Source organism: Orcinus orca, chromosome 1 (assembly GCF_937001465.1).
Source record: "Orcinus orca chromosome 1, mOrcOrc1.1, whole genome shotgun sequence".
In the NCBI taxonomy this organism is placed as follows: domain Eukaryota; kingdom Metazoa; phylum Chordata; class Mammalia; order Artiodactyla; family Delphinidae; genus Orcinus; species Orcinus orca.
This window is the reverse complement of record NC_064559.1, coordinates 114,763,200-114,780,262: the sequence shown is the minus strand read 5'-3', so window position 1 is coordinate 114,780,262 and position 17,063 is coordinate 114,763,200. Positions and strand designations below refer to the sequence as shown.

General features: G+C 48.2%; 1 protein-coding gene across 2 annotated transcripts; it reads right to left on the bottom strand.

The window, feature by feature from the left end:
- Nucleotides 1-3,929: 3,929 nt before the first annotated feature.
- On the bottom strand, nucleotides 3,930-8,217 carry ADORA3 (adenosine A3 receptor). 2 transcript variants are annotated; one of them, XM_049710541.1, is made up of 2 exons: nucleotides 6,756-8,217; nucleotides 3,930-4,166 (listed from the first exon to the last, which is right to left on the bottom strand). In XM_049710541.1, the coding sequence occupies exons 1-2, from the start codon at nucleotides 7,136-7,138 to the stop codon at nucleotides 4,151-4,153; spliced, it is 399 nt and encodes a 132-aa protein (XP_049566498.1). In that variant the 5' UTR covers nucleotides 7,139-8,217; the 3' UTR covers nucleotides 3,930-4,150. The 2 variants fall into 2 exon arrangements, with proteins under 2 accessions (XP_049566498.1, XP_004263232.1); XM_004263184.3 differs by having other exon boundaries at nucleotides 3,930-5,054; nucleotides 6,756-8,195.
- Between the last annotated feature and the right edge of the window lie 8,846 nt (nucleotides 8,218-17,063).

Below are 17,063 nucleotides of genomic sequence, written 5' to 3'. Positions count from 1 at the left end.
GACCCACCCAACCAAGATGCTCCTGAATTCCTGACCCACGGAAAGTACAAGAGATAATAATTATCATGTTAAGCCTCTAAGTTTGGGAATAGTTCATTACATAGCAATCAATAATTAATACTGACATTGTGGTTATTTTTTTTTAAGTAGTCCCTATTGCTGAGAAAGCTGCATGTAAAACAAACACTCAGTATTGCTCAGAGCTGGCACACCGTGAAACCGAAGAAAGTACCAACAGAAGGAGATTATGCACAGATATCAGGAAAATGCCCAAGACATGAAAAAGTAACATTCTAAAGCAAATGACAGGCTCAGAGTTACAGAGAATAAACAGGTGTGTCTATTAGCGTTCTGAGTATTATCTGGTGTTATTAGTTCTGTTGCTCCCTCTTAAGGGTAGAATTAATTTTCACTCTATTTGATGTGTAAATAAAAAGGTAAATGGGTCATAAGGATAAACCAAATTTTTCAAATATCTTTTAGAAATACAAACCGCAATGTTTACAGATGAAATAATTTGATGTGCAAAATTTCAAGATAATCAGGGTAAGGCAAGTTGGTGGGGTCATTAATGAAACAAGGCTGGCTGTAAGTTGATAATTATTAAAGCAGGACAATAGGTATATGAGCCTTCGTTATTCTAATCTCTCCACTTTTGTGTGTTTGAAATTTTTCATAACAAAAAGTAAAAAACGAAACGTTGACACAGGTACTACTAGTCTCCCATTTTACAGATGAGAAAAATTGAGGCTCAGTTAAAGTAACTGCTAAATTTAAGTTCACACAGCTAGTACAGCCGCCATGAGCTGGTGCTAAATCTGAAAGAAAAAATTGTTCTTTCCATCGCTCAATTCTGCTTCCCCAGTAGTAACAATATCGCAACACTGTAGAGCACTTTAGAGTTGAGATTTTACGTTATGCCAGTCATCCGAGTGGTTGCGGCAAGATGCAGCCTCATTTTTCTCATTCCCATTGTACCCAGTATAGTATCTAAGGGCAGAGTTTCTCTAGAAAATGTGAATTTAATTGTAAGAAACTGAAGATACAAACGGACCATGGCCAGACCATATATAAAAATAGAACTCTGGCCCACTACCAGCCCAGGAAACCAGCCCCTTATCTATAGTAACTGGCCCAGGAAGCCAGCCTGATGTAAACCAGACTTATAGGAACTCAGGCCATTATTCCTAGTAACAATTCAGAAAGCCAAACAATAATCCCTGTAACAATTGGCCCTGAATGGCCAGGACCTGATGAATAACTGACAGCTTCCCTAATTTTTGTCCTGCTTCCATCTACGAACCAACCAGAGAAAGTCAAGTATGCCCCCTAACCCATCACACAGGACGCCCCACTTCTAGTCGGCCTGCCTACAGCCTCCCCAGGCCAACAGTCTCCAGTCGGGGTGTACCTGAAGCCTTCTTTTTTCTACTATAAAAGTGTCCCACTCTTCTGCCTGCCTTTAAGTCTCTGCCAAAAAGCAAAGGGCAGTGACTGACTCCTTTGCTATAGAAAGCTCAGAATAAACAGGGTTTGTTTGTTCTCATTTGGTTGGTCTTCACTTATTTCTACTGTTGATTTGATTTTAAAAATTGAGTAAATAAGCCCAGCTACTCAGCATCTACCTTTGTTCCAGTGAATCTGTCTGGAGGAGGAAGGAGCAAGCAAACCTCAGTTTTGTCTCGGTGGTCTTTTTTGTCTTATTCCTTTAAAATGAAAGCCCAACAGCCACCTTTGACAATGTTTAGCCGAAGGGAGCTAGCCAGGAGACAGACTCAGGGAAACTCCAGTGACATTAATCTCTAAACCTGAAACCAGGGTAGATCTCGCCACTTCCAGCCCAACTCCTCACCAGTGAGTCTTGGTTCATCTTTTTTGAGTTCACGCCAAAAGATGTTTCACTGTAAGGGCCTCTTCTGGGCTGGTGGAGCCCCCTAGCTCAAGAGATTCTCATTGACTCTCAAGCCCCCAACATACAACTTCCTACAAGCCTTCAGTGGGTTTGCTAAGCAGTGACTGTCAGAAAGGAAAAGAGAGAGAAGGAGGGGAGGAGGAGAAAGGGAGAAAAAAAAAAGTTTTTCTGAAACTCTGGAGCTACAGCTTGTCTGATGACACCAAATGACTCAGGACAGACTGCTGTTTTCTTGTGAGGCAAGCGGTCCCTTTAAATCAAGTTTCCTAAAAGGGCACATGCCCAATGTTGCTATAGCAACTGGGTTAGAGGCCAAGAACCAACCAGCACTTCCCTCAAGTCTCCAACTGGGCAAAGGTGAGTCGTGGGCAGAACAGTGTGCCAGGAGCACCCAATGCCCCAGAGTAGACCCAGGGCCTCGTCCTGGAGGGGCATTTTAACTAAACACAAAAGTTAATTTTGGGGAAAATGCTGAAATCAAAAGAGGGGATACCATTAAGAAAAAATTAGAGGTGGGGGAGGCTTGTCTTTTGAAAGAAAAAAGATCCCCCAAAACGTTGATGGGGAATTTGTCAGGACAAAAGTCCCCTCCCACGTCCAGGGACCCCCAGGAATGGAGGGCGGGGGTGCGTTGCAGTCCTCTGCCTCTAACATAAGATTGTGAATGGCACCAGGAAGTGGGTGGGCGGGGTGACCAACGGGTTTGGCATCGGTAGAAAATGCTACGTGCGTGCGAGCTTTGCAACATCGCACATAGTGTTGATTACTCCTGGGCTGACAAGAGAAGACACGAGGACATTTCCCTGAAGTGCAATGTTAACAAGATAAATAGGCTTATCGGGCTCTGGCCTAAGATTAGGATCAGGATAACCTTTCAAGATTGGCTAAGAATTAATTAGAAAAACGTTTCAGTACAGTTATCTTCTTTGATGTGGTTTAACTGAAATCCCCATCTTGCTGCTCTCATCAAGTTAATATATTTATTGTCTTGGGAGTGAGAGTCCACAGCTGCAAGTTTGGATAGCCCAATCAGAGATGCCACCTCAAACTTCCAGAGCCACACTTAAAGCCCGAATGACTTGACTAGAACGCCATCCCTGTCTGGTGTCCCAATTGGCAACAGCAGTTAATGCAAAAAACCCAGCAGTCTTTTTTTTTTTTTTGGCGGTACGCGGGCCTCTCTCTGTTGTGGCCTCTCCCGTTGCAGAGCACAGGCTCCGGATGCGCAGGCTCAGCGGCCATGGCTCACAGGCCCAGCCGCTCCATGGCATGTGGAATCTTCCCAGACCGGGCCACGAACCCGTGTCCCCTGCATCGGCAGGCGGACTCTCAACCACTGCGCCACCAGGGAAGCCCCCAGCAGTCCTTGAGTATACAAATCATAGTTTGTACCCATGATTCTGTTAATTGTACATAAGGTGGACTTAAGAGTTTGGAATTTGTAGAAATGCCAAGTCACTCTGCATGTCTAGGGATAGTTAGCAAGAATCTTGGGTTCTCCCATAAGTCAGGACTGCCTTGAAATCCTGGCTCTCATACTCGTTAACTGTGTGATCGTGGACAAGTTACTTAACACCTCTGTGCCTCAGTTTTCTCTTCTGCAAAATAGAGATGGTAATAACGGTGGTACCTAAAAGACTGTCAGGACCAAAAGAGAGAACGCGTGCAAAATAGTACATAGAAAGTGCTCAACATATAATAGCTGTCTGGTGTCTCTTTTTGCCCCACTCCCGCTATTCCTATTAAATTATAAAATACCAGAGGAGATGATTAAGACTCAGCTCTAAGAATCATTTCTTCTCTAACACTCGATGAATGGTTCATAAAGTTGACAAATGTTCTGATCAGCCCTGGAAAAAGGAGCAGGGTGTTCTGGGGCCAGGGGTGAGGGTCCTAGAATTTACACAGACGAACATGCCACATGGCATCAGGTAGAAGCAGGCTGAGTGCCAGGAGGAGCCAGCTGGGTCTTCAAGACCCAAGTGACCCTGACCCTCAGCAAAGAGCTACACAGCAATTAGTTATCATCTTTTATTTACTCAAATACATTTACAGGTGAATCCAGCAAGTTAAGTCCCTCTTAAACTCAGTTCACTCCTTGCATTCCATCCATCCTCCAGGTATCTGCTGAGAGCAGGGTTCTCTGCTTAGTTCCATAATGGAGTAGAACTGAGTCACCATTACGTCCATGTCCAGCCCAGTTGGGACCCTTTTGTCAGTAAGTCAATGAGGCATCCTTCAGATTCCATGACTTCTGTTTGGGAAGGAGGAACACAGGCAGTAGTAACAATAGACTATTGTCCTCAAGTCAGACACCCAGAAAATTGAATTAGAAAAGAAGGACAAGAAAAAAATTGAATTAGAGAAAGAGGGTAGTAGGGAAGATAAAATTGGAGACAGCCAGCCAAATGCATCCCACATCACTGGAAGAAATCAAACACGTGAGAGCCCATGGCCCGGGTGGGTAGGCCCTCAAGTGTTTGTCCATGCTGAATCTGAAGGGTAATGGAATGGAGAGTCATCTTTCATGGATAGCTACTCAGAAGTCTGCTCAGTGCTTGAGTCCAAGCAATTAGAGGGCTGGCAGATCACACAGGATTTGAGGATCAAGAGATAGGTTTCCTTGAACTTCTTTATTTTATAAGCATAGACGATAGGGTTCATCATGGAGTTAGCATGGGAGAGCAGGATGCCCAAGTAGAGCACAACTTGTGGTACTTCACCATTAAAGTAGATGATACAATTGATGATGGATAAAGGCAGCCAGGACAAAGCAAACAAGAAAAGAACCAGAAACAGAGACTTGGCTGTCTTGAACTCCCGTCCATAAAATGCACCTGTCTCTTTGGAGTTAGAAAAGTTCTGATTGAGTTTGTTCCGGATGACATAGAAGATGTCAAGGTAGATGGCACACATGACAACCAGGGGAATGAAAATCCAAGTGAAGAAGCTGAAGTAGACCATGTAGTCCATCCTCATCACGGAACGGAATTGGCAGGAAAGGAAGGTGAGATTTTTGTGGTACTCTGAGTTCAGTTTCATGTTCCAGCCAAACATGGGAGTCAATCCCACCAGGAATGACACCAGCCAGCAAAGGCCCAGAGCCAACCATATTCGTCTTTGAGTGGTGAACCTCTTGTATCTGTTGGAATGGAAGAGAGTCAGTGAGTTCACAGAGGAATTGCTAATGAGTGGGGGGAGATGGAGCTGGAGGGTGTTGGTATTCTATGGTGATTTCAGCTAAACTCTACTGGATATGAAGACAAGATGAGCAGACAATGATTAGAGAAAAATACAGCAAAGTTCTCTGGGAACTTTTCTAAAGAAGTACAACCTCCAAAGCAACAGGAGTACGTTGCCTAGAGTCAGGGGCTTGCGTACCCCATTCACAGTTCCATTTCCAGCCCAAGAATTCTTCAGTCCCTGGGAGGTAAGAGTTATCGATCAAAGTCTCCTGGGATCGCCTTACCTGGGGAGAAATAATCTGCTCAAAGCATGTTTGCCTGCTGTGCTCTGCACTGGTTTTTTGTTTGTTTGTTTTGTTTTTTGGCTGTTGTGCTGCTGTCCATAAATTAGACTCTGCCTGTCCCACACTTACTCCCTACCTGTGTCTGCCCCTGCTTCTCTATTTGCACTACACTTGGGGTTTGAGTTAGACTCCACTCTCATGGAGTTGCAAACATCATGTTGAGGTGCTTCCAGGACCTTAAAAGACTCATCCAATCAAAAGTCACCATTTCTCCTTAAACCATTCTTCCTGACAACATTCTACATAGGCTATAAGAAGGAAGCAGATTTTAAGTACTGGCTATGTACTCAGTAGACTTTCTCTCAATAAAATCTCATGATAAACTGGAGATATTTTTATGACAATCTCCATTTCATTGATGGTAATGGTGAAAATCATAGTAGTTACAGCTACCATTTACTGAGCACAGACTGTGTGCTGGGCATTTTTCTAAGAGCTTTACGTGTATTAGCTCATTTGATCTTATGGGAAAAGTACAATTATCATCCCCATTTTATAGATGAAAAAAATGAAACAGACAAGTTAAGCAACTTGTAGAAGCCAAAAGTGTTGGAGCTAAAATGGAATGGAGGTGAATCTGAGTTCAGAGCCTCTTAACACTATGACGAGGAACTGAGACACAGAAAACTAAATAACTTGCCCAAGATCAGGCCTCAAGATCTGGGATTTGAACCCAGGCTCGTTTGTATCAAAAGTTGTCTGTAGCTCCCTCACCATGCTCTTTCCCCAAGAGAAGAGAGGAGCAACAAGATACCAATGTAATTCAGGACACCTGGGGAATTCGATTTCTTCATTTGGCAATCTGTTCTGTTCACATGGTCACCTGAAAAGTTGTTACTACTTTCTGTAATGGAGAACTTTTGTGGTCCCCTTCTCAACATGGAAGAAGAAACAAAATTAAAATAACTTTAAAATAGCCTACATTTGCAAAGAAGAGAAACATCAGTTTATCTCCTTCTTTCCTCTCTGCTTATCTTATCATCTAGTACGTCTCTATCATTTCTAAAAGTCAAGAGCATTTTTCACTAATTAAAGATGCATCGAGTTTTTATCATCTTTAGCCCCCCAGGGTATTGAGCATATACTCCTGTAGTCAGTGGGGAGGGATTGGAGCGTTCCTCTGTTTCTAGTTCCCAAGTCTCTACTCATCGTTGTTAAACCCTTCACACACCAAGTGGTGAAAAGAACCTCTTTCAAGCTCAGAGGCCAATTTGGATTTGTTTCCACTCAAAAAGTCTGAGATCTGGAGGTTGTAGTCCCATTTCCCAGGCACCTCTATCACTGCCCCACACCACCCCTCTCCAAGCAAGTTACCTGACCGTGAGCTTGACCCGCAGGTATCGGTCCACGGCAATGGCTAGCAAGGACATGATGGAGGCGTGGGTGAAGATCAGCAGCAGGCAGGTCATGAGAAGGCAGCTATGAAAGTGGATTGTGACACCCAGGCTGATGACAATGGCCAAAGGCATGACCAGCACCCCGACAGCAATGTCAGCCAGGGCTAGGGAGACAATGAAATAGAAGGTGGTGTTCTGCAGGCTGGGGTTCAGTTTGACCACCCAGATGACCAGCACGTTGCCCACTATGGCACAGAGCCCAATGAGAATCTCCACAGTGATGTAGGTAGCGTTGGCCAAGGACACGGCAGTGCTGTTGACAGGCATCTCGCTTTCCAGGTGGAGCCTCCCAGGTGACATTTGTGCCAACAAGATCCGTGTGGACAAGTCAGCCTAGCTCTTGCCAGACATCTCACCAGAGGTCCAGGTGCAGCAGCCACAGTCCAGAGCTCACAACACACCCATTCCTTCTCTTCTCTGTTGGAACCCCCTCTCCCCCTGTCCTTAGAGACAGTCCATCACAGGGCCATCACTTTCAGCCCCAATGCAGGCCGTACACCCCTGGGCTCCCAGAAGCCTGGAGGACAGTTCTATGTGGGCTGAAAGTGAAAATGCTGCTTCTGTTAGTTCCCCTGCCCCTGGAGGGCTACTTAAGCCCCATCAAGACAAGCAATGCTCTTCAGTGGTGTTTCAGGAAGTGAGATGGGCCAAGAGGAAGCACAGAGCCAGGAACACTCAGCAAGAAGATGGAAAGAATGAGAGCTGGGTGGGGGCGTGTTCGTAGCATGGAGAAGACTCAGCATTCATTTACTCAAGGACTAGATAAGAATGTCACTCTGGGTGGGAGAGGAGCTGGGAGCACTGACTAGGTGACATTGTGGCTTTCTGATAGCTTATCAGAAAGATCGCACAGTAAGGAGGCAAGCAGAACCCACAGAAGAGAAAGAAATAGCCTTTGGTGGCAGGCTCCTAAACTTAGCCAGAATGTACTCTTTCTAAAGAGTACACTCCATAGACTGACTGTGTCCCCCTAAAACTCATAGGTTGAATTCTGACCCTCAAGTCAAAGTAGTTGGAGGTGGTGGCTTTGGGAGGTTATTAGGTCATGAGGGTGGAGCCCTCATGAATGGGATTAGTGTCCTTATAAGAGGGACCCCACAGAGCTCCCTTGCCCCTTCCACCATCTATGTACCAGGAAGTTGGCTCTCACCAGACACAGGTTCTACTGATGCCTTGATCTTGGACTTCCCAGCCTCCAGAAATGTGGGAAATAAATCTCTCTTGTTTCTAAGTCATTTAGTCTTTGGTATTCAGTTATATCAGCCCAAAGGTACTAAGACAGCGCATAACAGTAAGGACTGAGAATTCAGCCACATGAGTTGACTCTGCTGGGGCATAGCTGGAACACAGCCTTCGTATCAAAGATCTTTTGCCAAAGAGACAAACTAAGATTCCCTGTTCAGAAGAGCAAAACTTCAGCACCTCCCGTAAGCATCACATCTGCTGACCCTCATCTTCCCTTCTCAGCCCACACACCCACCATGCCCTCACACTAGCAACCAGCCTGTGTCAGATCTATTTGAGGGACAACAGGATGACCAGCCATGCAGAAACGAGGGAAAGGGCAACATGTACACATGATCACACAGCATACCTCCTGCCCTCCGGCCCCAAGCCCCACCCCCGCCCTGCAGGAACAGCCATCTACCTGAAAATCAGACCCTCTCCCTGAAGTTGCTCACCTGGGAACTCCTGGGAATCAGACACTTGAATGCAATTTTTATTTGGAGTTCCCCTGGTTCAGGGGTTTCTCAGTGCCGCCCAAAAGGGTTATTTAGAGAGACAGCAAAAGGAACAGTTGGACCTAAGCCCACACTGTGGATTGAAGGGTTGATAATACTTACCTCTAAGCACCAATCTACGTAGAGCCAAAAAATAAAATTTGACGATCACAGGAGTGCTGTTCTGGTGTTTACTAACAAACACCTCTCACTGGGGCACTGGCGAGATGCCTCAGCATGGGGCCTGCCAGGGTCTTCTTTAGTTGTTCTGCTTCGGCATCATCCGTCGACACCCCTACCCCCCCACTGCCCACCCCCACCGCATCCCAAGTCTGTTTGGTGTGCCTTGCTAATCCCTGCTAGACTTGCTCAGGGAAATGAGCCAACTCCCCGGACATTAAGTGGCAGTCCTCTCCAACTGCATTTCTGTCGCTCCAGCATTTCCCAATGTTAGCCGTGCCCACATCCCTGCACTTTGGGAACATGAAAGGTGTCACGAGCCTCCAACGTGACCTCTCATAAATGTCTCTACTGCAGCTGCTCTCTTTATCTCTGCTCGGGAGAAGGGAGATATAGAGAGCGATTTCTAGGAGGCTGCGTGCGACCGAAACAAGTCCTCCTCGCTGTAAAGCCGTTGTTGAATCTTGGTAATTCACTGCCAACAATGTACCCCGGCTCCTGACCCTCAGCCACCCAGTAGCACCAAAACCTTGTGGGAGAGAAAGACCCTCTGGGGTAGCAATGAGTCGTGTTGCCTGGCTGTGGTGATGGTATAGCTAAGGAACATTTTTCCTGGAGGGTTTGGTAATCCCGGGTCTGCCTGGGGTGGACGAGGACAGAGCAAATGGGCTCATGGCAGAGTGGAGCACAGACAGCTGCTCTGTGTTTGGGAGCTGGACAGACAGTGGATAGTTCCTGCATTTAAAGAAAAAAGCCTGTGGCCCTTGTGCAGCTGTGGGCCAGAAGCTTGGGGGAGGGAGAAGGAGGTGGAGGCCAGGGAAAGAACCACAGATCCATCCTACCGGAAGTGAGCCGAGCTGTTAGGGATGGAAGTGACAGCAGGAGCTGGAAACCCGACTGGTGGGTGTTTTCAGATTCCAGCCTAATTCCCCTCCTTTAAGACCCAGGTGAGTCCTTCCAGAATCAGCCCATCTCATCTGGGTTAGAGAAACCAAGTAGAAGGGTTTTGCTCAAGGACCAGTCACAAGGGCAGCGTGGTGGGGACAGGATAGCCTGTGAAGCTGTAACCCACAGGAACAAGGAGAGACAGGGGACACACTTGGGGCCACTGACCCAGCCACCACCTCCCCCCCCCTTCCCCAGGAATTGTTCCCAGAATCCTCTGCACAAACCTGGGGCATTTCCTCTCCATGAATAAAGGAAGCCCTTCCTTTATATTTTCTGAGTAGACAGAGCCCACCGATACTCAGGGGGCTGATGTGAGGGGTGAGGAGGAAGGCTTTCACAGCCACTTAGCATTTTGGGGTAAGACGGGGCCCTGAGTGTCCTTTTCATTCTAGACCGAACACCAAAGGGCAGCCAGGGAAAGAGGACAGAGAAACCAGGAGGAATGGTCCCCTTTCCCCATCCCCCCAACCCAGTCCACAGCCACTCTTAGTCAGGGAACTACCCTCATCACCTCTGAGCCCCCTAACCCAGCCCCAGGTGCAGCCTCCATGTTGCCCCCGCGATCAAGTCCAGACTCCTCGGAATGGCGTTGGAGGCTCTCTGTGAGGGGGTCTCCCAGCCCCTGCAGTCTCCTGTTGCCCGGTTCATCAGGAAACCATAAGCGCCACTGGGCCACGTGTCCCGGGGCTCAGAGCGAGCTCTTTCACTTCCTCTCCCCTACGCACATGCTACTTTCTGGCTAGGAAGGCCCTTCTCCTGTGCATCCACACAGAAAACAAGCACTTTTCCTTCTAGACACTTCTCAAACTGAACCTTGAAGAAAAATTTTCAGACCCCACCCGCCCCTGTCCCATGCTGGGTTTATATAATCCCTCCCCTGTTATTCTTTGAGCTCCTGGAAGGCAGGGATCTCCCCTTTTCATTTCTGCATTTCTATCCCCTACCACAATGCCTGGCAGCTACTAGGTGCTCAGAATATTGACAGATGAATGAGTAGGAACCTCAGTGAACCAGGGGGCATAAACTCAGCACTGGGTATAGAATACCAATCAGCTAGGACCTGTGAAGCACTTTCCATTATACTAGCTGCTGTGCCGAGCATTTTATACATCTGATCTCCTTCGATTCTCTCTGATGAAGTAGATACTGTCATTACTGTTGAGGCTCAGAAGGGTTAAGTAACTTGCCCCCCGGGGTGCAGAGCTAGGAAGTGGCAGAGCTGGCATTCCGACCCAGGTTCCTGGCTTCGGTAAATGCATAAGCGAGAAGGGCTTGGGCCCCAAGGGGATCTCTGTACCAGAAAGAAAACCTTTTGTTGGACCAAGGTGCCCCACACACAAAAAATTTAATAATAAAATAAATTATAAGTGAAACGTGGCTCAGCAGATTTTCCCATCTAAAAGAAAGCCCATGTCTGTTTAGGTTCTACTGAAAAAACCTGAAAATATGGAGGAGAGAAGGGTCTGGGAGGAACCATGAGCCTGAATCAGAGAAAAAGCAACCGGAGTCCTAGGGAAAGGCCTCTCGTGTCCCAAACCCTGGCCTGGAGCCACCGTGGGCTGAGGCAACTGGACTCAGATCAACTGCAAGGCCACAACCTGGCCCTTGGGCTTCTGCTTAAAAGCCTAAGAGCCCGGCCAGAGATGGTTCATCTGATCCTTTGCAGCTTCTCAGAAAAGCCTGGGAAATCCCAGCACCCAGCCTGCAGCAACAACAAGACGCAGTGTTAGCAGGGGCCCAAGGAAAGGACTCTGCAGCCCCAGAACTGGTGCAGGTGGTTGCTGAGACAGGATGTCAGGCAGGCGGAAGGTGCTGGCTTCTGCCAGGGGCTGGCTCTCACTGACTCGACTGCTGCCTGCAGAGTTGCACAAAATCATTTTGCTCACTTCCTCTTGGCCCCATCACCACTTCCCCAAAGATTTATATTTTTATAGAACTTGATGCTTGCCAGCCAGCAGCAGAGGCTTAGAAAGAGCAAGTGCTCAGAGTCCCTCCAGGACGGTGGTCTGCTCTTTCTCCCCCTCTGCCAGCCCCCCTTCCTTCTCTGCCTCTCAGTCAAGCCAGAGGGAGGAGGCTGCGCTGATCTGCAGCCACTGTCCCCAGGGGCCTTCCTACTAGGACTTCAGCTGTGACCAAGGAGCCAGGGACTCCCTGTAGCCTGAGTTCAGCAGACTAACTTAGAGCCAGTGTGATGGGGGAGGAGAGAGGTCAAGGTTCCTTCACTCTGAGCAACAGGAAATCCTGCCCAGCCAAGGGGAACTGTTCCTGGCACCTACGCCCCACCCACCAGACCCTACACCCACACTGAGTGTGTCAGAAGGCCTCTGGGCTCTAGTGGAGAATCCAGAGAAGGGTTCAGCTAACTATATTTATTCCAGGTTCTAGGCACTTAGGAAGTGAGGAGATGTTCCGACTACCAGAGTCTTAGCAGGTAAGAGGCTTTTATTCCTGTGTCCCTGTTGTGGTGCTATGTGCAGCAGTGACCACCAGGTGGCAGCACATTTCCACTGCCACTCAGGGTGCAGGCTGAGCAATAAAATCCCTGAGAATTTAGCAGCACAGCCTCCGAGCACCACCTAGCCAGCCCCCTCAGATCGCGACAGAGAGAGATTGCCATCTGCCTAAATTCAATCCAATCCCAAAGAATATTCCTGGGCAGTGCCAAATTCCATCCTCTTGACTCAAGGGGCTGAGAAGCAGCTTCTCCTTTTAAACCCGTGAGTGTTCCAGTAAAAACAATATTTGGTGCCCTTCATAGCGTGCAAAACTCCTCACACGGTCCACGTCAGTAAATGAACACAACAACCCCGCAAGGTAGGTATCATTCGTCTCATCTCCCAGCAGGAGAAACTGAGGCAGAGAGACAGGGGGATCTACTCAAGGTTGCCCATCTGGTCAGAGGCAGTGTGAGGATGGAGCCATCTCTGGCCTCCTTGACGTGGGGGGGGGGTGCAGGGGGGACAGAAACCACCCGGGGAGGTCCCACTGGGATGTTTCGCTCCCTATGCCTATGTCACCAGGCCCTCCCTCGGTGCCTGCCAGTCTCTGACCTGTCCTCTCCCTTCTATGGGCACAGGGCCCACTGGTCCATTTTCCCGGCCTTTGCTGGAATGCTTCCTGTCTTTTGGTGCACATGATTTCTCAAACCACCTTGGGTCTCTTCGCAATCCAGCCTCCTCTTCATCACAGCCCCAGGCTTCTGACCACCCATGCCGGGTGTCTCCACAGTCCCCGGGGTGGCCAACTGTACACCCTGCTCTTGATCCCCACGCCCTTTGTCTAAACACCAGAAGGTGTAAGAATGAACTCCGGAGAGAGCAACTGCTGATCCTAAACGTTTCCAGCAGGACCATGCCCCGGGCCCCGCTTTTTACCTTCTACCTAACAAATGTGATGACACTCCTGCAGGAATTGGGTGGGAATGCCCCTGTTTTGATGACATATGTGTCTTCCCCTCCTATACTACAAGGCCTCTCATATTTATGACCATGAGAGCTGCATGATTGGATGCCAACCAACCTGTGCCAGGCACTCTGCCAGGGGTTGTACAAGTCTACAGCAACCCTGCAAGTGAGTATTATTAGATCCATTTCACAGATGAGGAAACTAAGGCATGGTAACCAGTGAATGACTTGCTCTGGGCAACACAGCCAGTAAATGGCAGAACTGGGCCCAAACCCCAGTCTGTCTTGCCTTCAAAGCCCTGGCTCTTCTCAAGGAACCCCATGAGGACAATTACACATCAATTATGCCAAAACCCCAATTGTCATTTGGGCAGAAATCCTTCAGTGTCCTAATTGATAAGACTGGCTTCAGAGGTCAGGCCAGCTACTAGGGGCAATGTGTTATTGGGCCAATTGTCTGCGTTCCAGCACCTGTCAAAGCTCAGCTCAGCAGGGGGGTATCCTGGACCTCCAGAGCAGCCAGTCCCCTCCCCCTCCACACTCTCTGCGTGCAACTCCTACAGTGGGCCATATGAGGCAATGGCGTCCTGGAACCATATTACTTTAGTTCCCTGCTGAGACGCGTTCCCCGATAACCTCAGCCTCTGCGTTTTATTAAAGGTAAATATGGAAGGCTGTCAGAGGAAGTATGTACTGCATTTCATCATGACCAAAGATACTATCTGCTGCTATGTTCCCTATAGAAAGTTTCTCAGGATACATTTCTCTGAGGAGTTTAGTGTTAGAAAAAAAAAAAAAGTTGCTTCTCTTAATAAACTAGCCTGCTTTGTTGAACTGCTTAGTGGTAGAGCTTTGTATAATTTGGTTTTGTGTGGGCAGCCAAGAGGCTCCGCACTGGTGTTCTGTCTCAGTAACCACACTCTGCTTAGGTATCCCACGGCACCTATAGGCCCCGCGTCAGCCCTTGGCACCTGTTGTGTCGGGGATTCCATCGTGCCTTGTTCTTTTATTATGAACGGCTCCCATCGTTTTTGGAAGTGGGCAAGCTGTAAATAACGAACACACAGAACTGACATTAGAAGGCCCGTTAGTGTTTATTTTGAAGGCAGGTCTGCCGGTTGATTCACCCAGGTTCTTAAACAAAGATTCTTGTCAGTTCCCCCACGACTTGGAGGGGAGGATTTTTTTCCCGGACAAGTGATCCACAATCATATTTTAGATGATCAGTTTGGGCAAAAGAAAAAAAACGTCAACACTGGAAATGCCCTCTGGGGTTCAGTGAGCCCTTTGAGGAAAGCTTTCAATACAATACTTGAAGCATCAGTATCCAGCAGGATCTGGTAAATGCTCCCTTAGGAATGATGCTGTATAGAGCATAATGTAATGATTCTCCAGGTGGAATTTATTTTTATTTATGTAACCCCACCCACTTCCACAAAGGACTGAAGTTACTCTACCAGGCTGAGTCAATAGCTTCCCCCTCTGTACTCCCACGTCATCTCACACATTCCTCTGTTTGAGCACTTATTACACCACTTTGTAGTTATTTAATTACATGACTGCTCCTCTCACTAGCTAGCAAACCCCAGTAACTAGTAAACTCCTTAAGTAAACTCCATAAGAAATTATACCTTATTCATCTTTATATCTCCCTCCCTCTCCCCTTCTGCCAAAAGTACCAAGAGCCTGAAATAGTACCTGGCACATAGGAGACCTACAATCAATTCTCATTGGATGTGTGTTGCATTATTCTCAGGTCTCTCCGCTCCTCACCTTGCAGGAATGCTGACCATATGTCTCTACGTCCACTGCGGAGTCAGGAGGGATCTAGGAAGTCCTCTTGCTCACCAAAAATAGCTTTTTGCATCTAACTTCAATTGCAAACCAGTACAGATAGAGAACAACATTTTTCTGGTCAAAGTTTGGGTCTGGTCAAAGGCACCCTCAGGGAGAATGTCTGCTATTTACATTACAGTTTGTGGTTTCAGCATTTTTATATACAATAGCCTATTTCATTCTCTCATCTCTGTGATTTATCTAAAATGGTGCCCTCTACACACACACACGCGCGCGCGCGCGCGCGCGCGCGCGCACTCTCCATCATCTCACTCTGTTTATTTCCTATGTTACCCCTTTCACATCCAGAGCACTTCATCAGAGTTTATTCCTTTCCTCACTTGGCTTGTCACTGCTCTGTCTGCAGGACCCAGAACCACCTCTGGTCCTGGCTAGCCCATTTAGTGTGACACATGATATAGTGTGACAGATCACTGGGATTGGTATGGGGTTTCCAGAATATGAGGATTTGGGGTGGGAGGGAGCAACAGAGGAATCTGATGCCCAGAGTGGCTAGTTCAAGGTCAAACCTGGAGCAAGCAGCCAGGGTTCTTCGCCAGCAGAAAGACTGGGAACCCACGTGGTTGGGAATCCCTAACGATGCGCTCCCCAGTTCCTGCATTTTCTTAGGGTTGATTCTCTCAGTCTCTTGCTGGAGGGGCTCTATCCATGTTCTGCTTCACTGGCTCCTTTGTCATTCTGGTCCCCCCTCTCTCTGAATCCGCAAACCGCCTAGGACCCTCCAACCAAGTCTGTGGTTGATTTTTTCTTCTTTCATGCCTGCACTTGAGCCTTGACCAGTCTGCCTGTCAACCCGTGCTGATGGGTGCAGTGGTGGGTGCTAATGAGTTACACCTGGAGCACCCCAGATGGGCCTAATGGACGTTCAGCTACAGTGAGATGCTTGACGGCACGCACATCCGTGCCTCTTCATCCAGGTGCCAGGCCCTTCCCACTCCGCCCTCACCTGACATGCTCCGGGGAGAGATCACTGTCCGGTCCAGGCCTGTGCTGCAAAACATGCTCATCTGTCTTTTTTAAACTCTGTTTCTAAATGGATGATGGCGGACAAGTTGTTCATTCTGTGTCTTCATTTTCCCCTTGATAAGTGACAAAGATACCTGACCGAGGGCTGAGGGAAGCAACGTGGGCCCGGCAGCTTGTCCACGGTCTTGCTGACCTCCCCCTCTACCAGTGTGTGAGCGCTACAGGGGAGGGTCCTGGTTGCACGGTCAGGGTCACGCCAGCGCCCGGCCACTGCTCCACCTAAGAGGTGCTTGATAAATATTGAATTAAAGGAAAATCATTTCACACCTACCAGCCTCCCCAAACCGTGAGATACAGGCTTTTGGGAATCCAAGAGGAAGGACTCCCCAGATGCTGGTCTCTTCGGCACTGACTCTCCCAGTTTCTCAGTGGAGCGGCTCTACTCCTGTCCAAATCCCCCAGCAGTGCTCCTGGCTTCTGAAACAGGAAGTGTCCAAAGGAGATTTGGAGGAGGCGGTATCATCTTCCTCTCCCTTCTCCACAGTTGCCAGGGTAACTTGCTTACCCCATTCCAAGTGGTTTGTTAGCATTGGAGATGGTGCCCACCTACCCGGGGAAGCAGAAGCAGGCGACCTCGGTGGGCTCCCAACCGTCCCATCCATGACTCCTCTGTGAGCCTGGGGAAAGGCAGCTCTGATCTGAAGACGCTCAGTTCCAGACATGCTGTCTGCCAGGTCACTGGCCCCTAAGAGCCACCCTGGCCCCCGACGTGCCCCAGGTGACACTCTCCCAGCACCAGTCTCAAGAGCAAGATTATCCCAAGCAATAATCGTAGTTTCCATTTCTCACATGTCATTCATTCTGGAGGGCCTGGCACGTCACTCGACACTATTCACCACTGGGAAGGGCCCCCTCCTGCGCAGGGTGTAAGGGTTGCTGAATATTACAGCCAACTCCTGCCGAAACAACTGCATGGCAAACCTGGGGGCACACGAGGCCCACAATTTAACTTGAATTACATCTATTTGTATTTGCTGTCAACCCTCAACACCAAACATCATCCAATCTTTCATTAACCGTGGAATCTTTCCTGATTTCAAGGCAACAAAGAAATAAGTTTGTTTTAGGTTGAGAGTTTAGGCTCAGAGC

Bases quoted from the DNA above. Each gene is read 5' to 3' on its own strand.
- ADORA3 (XM_004263184.3), bottom strand. From the start codon at position 7,138: ATGTCACCTGGGAGGCTCCACCTGGAAAGCGAGATGCCTGTCAACAGC. The intron at 5,055-6,755 runs GTAACTTGCTTG...CCATTCCAACAG, and splicing joins CGGGTCAAGCTCACGGTCAG to ATACAAGAGGTTCACCACTC.